This window comes from Colobus angolensis, unplaced genomic scaffold (genome assembly GCF_000951035.1).
Source record: "Colobus angolensis palliatus isolate OR3802 unplaced genomic scaffold, Cang.pa_1.0 Scaffold172, whole genome shotgun sequence".
Classification (NCBI taxonomy): Eukaryota; Metazoa; Chordata; class Mammalia; order Primates; family Cercopithecidae; genus Colobus; species Colobus angolensis.
Window position 1 is genome coordinate 4,184,101 of NW_012114844.1, and position 5,509 is coordinate 4,189,609.

General features: G+C 49.0%; 1 protein-coding gene across 2 annotated transcripts in view; it reads left to right on the top strand.

Moving 5' to 3' along the window:
• The window catches only part of CHRNA3 (cholinergic receptor, nicotinic, alpha 3 (neuronal)), a 29,413-nt gene that overhangs the window by 8,388 nt on the left and 15,516 nt on the right, over positions 1-5,509 (top strand). For both annotated transcript variants that reach the window (XR_001001407.1, XM_011938407.1), the window contains exon 5: positions 3,900-4,911. Coding sequence is in view for 1 of the 2 variants with exons in the window: in XM_011938407.1 (XP_011793797.1) it covers positions 3,900-4,911 (1,012 nt within the window). In the remaining variant the exon portion in view is untranslated. The remainder of the gene's footprint in view (positions 1-3,899; positions 4,912-5,509) is intronic.

Here is a 5,509-nt window from a genome sequence, read left to right on the forward strand (position 1 = left end):
CTGCCTCAGCCTCCCGAGTAGCTGGGACTACAGGCACCTGCCACCACGCCCAGCTAAAAATTTTTTTTTGTATTTTCGGTAGAGACAGGGTTTCACCATGTTGGCCAGGCTGATCTCGAACTGCTGACCTCAGGTGATCCGCGTGCCTCAGCCTCCCAAAGTGCTGAGATTATAGGCATGAGCTGCTGCACCCAGTTTGTGTTTTTCTTACAGTATATTTTCATAAGGCTCTGTTGCTCTTACTTAAATAGATGGCCTTGCTGTACTTTTAGGGCAAGTTGCTGGAGGGAATAGGAGAAGACAGGTAGTTACCTTGAGGTAACACTTGTCTCTCTGCATGGACACCTCCACAGTCTCCACAGTCATGACACCACAGCCATGACATGTCATGACACCACACCACAGGCCACAGTCATGGCACCTCCACGAGCTGCTGTCTCTGGATGCTGACTTCAGATTCTGAACCTTCTTTCTCTTCTCAACCCCACTTTTTACCTCACTGAGTTTGGATCCTACCATAAGCTGCTTTTTCTCTGAGTGGTTCTCTGTCCTTCTGGCAGGGAGGTTTTGGGAGGCATTCCTGACCTCCTCAAGAGCCCACGCCAGCCGACTGACCTCTGCAGACCCTAAGTGGGTTCCCGTGGGGTTTTTTTTGTTGTTCTTGCCCACAAATCAGAACCTGTGGAGCCCTCTCTGCTCCATTGTTCCTCTTACCGAGGATTCAGTGCAGAGTGGGGTCCTCGTCGTTTGAGGGGCAGCCACTTCTTGGAGATTTCTGTGTCTGGCACTTTTAGGATCTTAGGACATGAGAACCCATCTTTCTTTCCCCCGGCTGCCTCTACCCAGCAGCTAATTGCATGGGGGTCCCACAGGTCCTGCTGGTGGTGGTGGTCTGACCCCACACTCTCATATCCTGAGGTGCTGCGTAACCTAACTTTGTTGACGATGTGATCAGAAGGTTTGTTATTTTTCTGTCATCCTAGTTGCCCTATTTTTCTGAAGAAATTTAGAGAGATTTTAAAAACCCATGCTATCATGATCGTTCTCATAGCCCTCACCACCCCACCCCACTTCTGTTCTAAAATATCTGTATGATAGTGCTACCTTGGCTGATTATTTGCACCCATACTACCTTTTCTTTTTTAATTGCCTCACATGGTTTGGCAGTACGTTGCTCAGACCCCTCCCACCTCTGTTGTCCCTTGCTGCCAGCCATCTCTGGGTGTGGTGTTTATTGATTGTTTGATTGATTGATTGATTGAGACAGAATCTCACTCTGTCATCCAGGCTGGAGTGCAGTGGTGCCATCTCAGCTCACTGCAACTTCCACCTTCTGGGTTCAAGCAATTCTCCTCCCTCAGCCTCTCAAGTAGCTGGGATTACAGGTGTGCGCCACCACACCCAGCTAATTTTCGTATTTTCAGTAGAGATGGGGTTTCATCATGTTGACCAGGCTGGTCTCAAAACTCCTGACCTCAGGTGATCCGCCCACCTCGGCCTCCCAAAGTATTAGGATCACAGGCGTGAGCCACCGCACCCAGCTTTCATTTATTTTTTGGTCATTCGTTAGGTGAACAAATATTTACTGAGTGCCCTTTATGAGGCTGGTGCTGTGCCAGACCCCAGTCTCCAGCTGGGTCTGCATGTTCTGTCTCCTCCTAGCAGAGATATAACTGTTGACACTGCCCCAGGCAGCACACAGTCCTTCTGATCTGGGCAGACACACCCCAGGGGTGCCGTGGGCAGCAGCAGCAGTGACCAGGGTCCCCAGAAATGAGCCATCAGCCCAGCTCAGCTAACCTCTGCCATAAACTCTCTGGGGTCTTCAGCAAATCATTCCTGTCCTTTGACCCTCAGTTTTCTCATCAGCAAAATGAAGCCTTTGGACTAGAGCAGGGGCTAGTGAATGTTTTCTCTAAAGGGCCAGAGAATAAATATTTTAGGTGTTGTGGATCATACGTATAGTCACGATCACAGCTATTCATCTCTGCCCTTGGAACTCAAAAGTAGCCACAGATAATAGACCATGAAAGGCAGTGGCACTAGTCCACCCAGATTTTATTTACAGAAATAGGACTGCAGCTTGCCAACCCCTGGTCCAGACCTTGGGCTCTGACGCTCCCTTGCTGCTCTGACATTTTGTTGATCCAGGATTCTGTGAGGAATTGGTTCAGGAGGTCTCTCCTTCCCAAGGGTCTTTTCAACGTTCTGCTTAGCCCAGCCCTCTCCAGGGCCCCTCAGTGCTGAACATGGGCTGAGTCCACTTGGAGACTGTGTGGATATTCACCTCCACCCCCACCCTCCTACCTCTCCCTTTTTTCTGCAGCCAGAAGCAGGAATACTCTTGTAGGGAATTAAGGGCATGGTGGGAGTGAAGTGGGGGCAAAGGATGTATAAACTCATCAGGGTACCTTTGGGGGCAAACCAGCCAACCAGAGGAAAGACAGGTAGTGGCTTTGGCATTTAACCTTCATGGGTAATGATTATCCTTCTCAGCCGAGACCCAGGAGAAACTAGCAAGGAAGAAGGACACGCACCAGAACATTCCCCTTCTGTTTTCATAGGTTCTCATCCAATTACAGCAGCACAAAGATATCCCTAAATGTTTAGGTTTTTCAGCTCTTTGTTTACAAGGCAAAGGAGTGTGGCAGTTGCTCCCTTTGAAGGATGTAAATGCCTTCACAAGGCTAAGAAACTTAACAGGGCTGATCTGAGGAATTTTTAAGAACCTTCCTGGGCAGGGCCATCGTGGAAGCAACCAGCCTTGCTCTCAGATGGACCATCTGGCCATCATGGATGGAATGCCCAATGCAAGACTCAACAGGGATCATCAGCTGATTTTCTGTCGAACAAACCAACAAGACTATTCCTAGAAAAATTTACATTTCTAAGGCCAGGCAGTGGCTCAAGCCTGTATTCTCAGCACTTTGGGAGGCCAAGGTGGGTGGATCACTTGAGGTCAGGAGTTTGAGAGCAGCCCAGCCAACATGGCAAAACTCCATCCCTACTAAAAATACAAAAAGTGGCACATGCCTGTAATTCCAGCTACTCAGGAGGCTGAGGCAGGAGACTCACTTGAACCCTGGGAGACAGAGATTGTAGTGAGCTACTGCATGCTAGCCTGCTCAAAAAAAAAAAAAAGAAAAGAAAAACATATTTCTGTGTGAAAATAAAGTCAGGATGTACATAGTGAAAAGGAAGGGAGAAGAAACATGGGGAGAAAATGGGGACAGATAGGGACACAAAAAGTGAAGAAATCTGTTATGCTGAATTCAAAAGACAAGGAAGCGAAAACATGATTATTATAAAACAGTACTGGGAAGAATGGGGGTGGGGAGGGTACAGGGAATGGTCGAATCAGGATCCAGAGATAGGGTTTGGAAATAAACCCATCTGATGAGGTTCCGTTTAATGGGGGTGGACTCCCCTGTGTGATCTGTGCGGCCACTTCCAGCTCCACAGTCAGGTTTCACACACACATTAGGCTCCCAGTGCAGACTGAATGAGAGGGCCAAGCCTCAGGGACCCTGGGTGGCAAATAATCCCAAAGGCTGCTTCAGCACCTGGCTCCAGGAGGATGACCTTCCTTTAATTTCTTTAATTAAAGGGGGAACAATCCAGGCATTTGGGAGTCTATCAGTTTGGGACCTGTGTTGTGGGATGAACTGGTGGCATGCCCTGGGGCGTGTTCAACATCTCAGATTGTTGTTGGGGAGGGATCTTGGGCCTCAGTATCCCCGTTGGTAAATGGGGCTGGGAATCGGGTGACTTTATGGCACTTTCAGCTCTCATCTTCCGCTGCCTTCCAAATCATTACTGTGAGAAGCTGGTCGAGATGACCACTATATGATCAAGTGTTAATGACCATGTGTTACTATGCCCCCCATCTGTCTTTGCAGTGCTGTTGGGGATTTCCAGGTGGATGACAAGACCAAAGCCTTACTCAAGTACACTGGGGAGGTGACTTGGATACCTCCTGCCATCTTTAAGAGCTCCTGCAAAATTGACGTTACCTACTTCCCGTTTGATTACCAAAACTGCACCATGAAGTTCGGTTCCTGGTCCTACGACAAGGCGAAAATCGATCTGGTCCTGATCGGCTCCTCCATGAACCTCAAGGACTACTGGGAGAGCGGCGAGTGGGCCATCATCAAAGCCCCGGGCTACAAACATGACATCAAGTACAACTGCTGCGAGGAGATCTACCCCGACATCACATACTCGCTGTATATCCGGCGCCTGCCCTTGTTCTACACCATCAACCTCATCATCCCCTGCCTGCTCATCTCCTTCCTCACCGTGCTCGTCTTCTACCTGCCCTCCGACTGCGGCGAGAAGGTGACCCTGTGCATTTCCGTCCTCCTCTCCCTGACAGTGTTTCTCCTGGTGATCACCGAGACCATCCCTTCCACCTCGCTAGTCATCCCCCTGATCGGAGAGTACCTCCTGTTCACCATGATTTTCGTAACCCTGTCCATCGTCATCACTGTCTTCGTGCTCAACGTGCACTACAGAACCCCGACGACACACACAATGCCCTCATGGGTGAAGACCGTATTCTTGAACCTGCTCCCCAGGGTCATGTTCATGACCAGGCCAACAAGCAACGAGGGCAACGCTCAGAAGCCGAGGCCCCTCTATGGTGCCGAGCTCTCAAATCTGAATTGCTTCAGCCGTGCAGAGTCCAAAGGCTGCAAGGAGGGCTACCCCTGCCAGGACAGGATGTGTGGTTACTGCTACCACCGCAGGATAAAAATCTCCAATTTCAGTGCTAACCTCACGAGAAGCTCTAGTTCTGAATCTGTTGATGCTGTGCTGTCCCTCTCTGCTTTGTCACCAGAAATCAAAGAAGCCATCCAAAGTGTCAAGTATATTGCTGAAAATATGAAAGCACAAAATGAAGCCAAAGAGGTAAGGCTATGGCTCTTACTACATTGATCATTCATTCATTCAACAAACATTTACAGATTCCTTGTGGGGCAAGGCATAGGGTAGGGGTTAAGAAATTACACTCTGGAGTCAGTGGCCTGTGTTAAGACCAGTTATATGTCCTTGGGTATGTTACCTCACCTCTCGGAGCATGTTTTCTCATCTGTAAAATGGGATGATCAAGCATGTAGTATGTGGTACCCAGAAGCTAGCCACCAGGCTGCCAGCAGGCTGGACCATGAAAACACCTGGTGCCAATAGAGTAGATTAGGATGTAGGCTGGAAAAGGGCATGGGGCCAGATGATCTCCGGTTGGCATTGGTTAACTGAGGTTATATTTTTATTTTTACTTTATTTTTAATTATTTTTTTGAGACAGGGTCCTGCTCTGTCGCCCAGGCTGGAGTGCAGTGGCTCAATCTTGGCTCACTGCAACTTCTGCCTCCTGGCTCAACCGATTCTCCCATCTCAGTTTCCTGAGTAGCTTGAACTGCAGGTGCCCTGCCATCATGCCCTAATTTTTTACTTTTTTTTTTTTTGAGACGAAGTCTTGCTCTGTCACCCAGGCTGGAGTGCAGTGG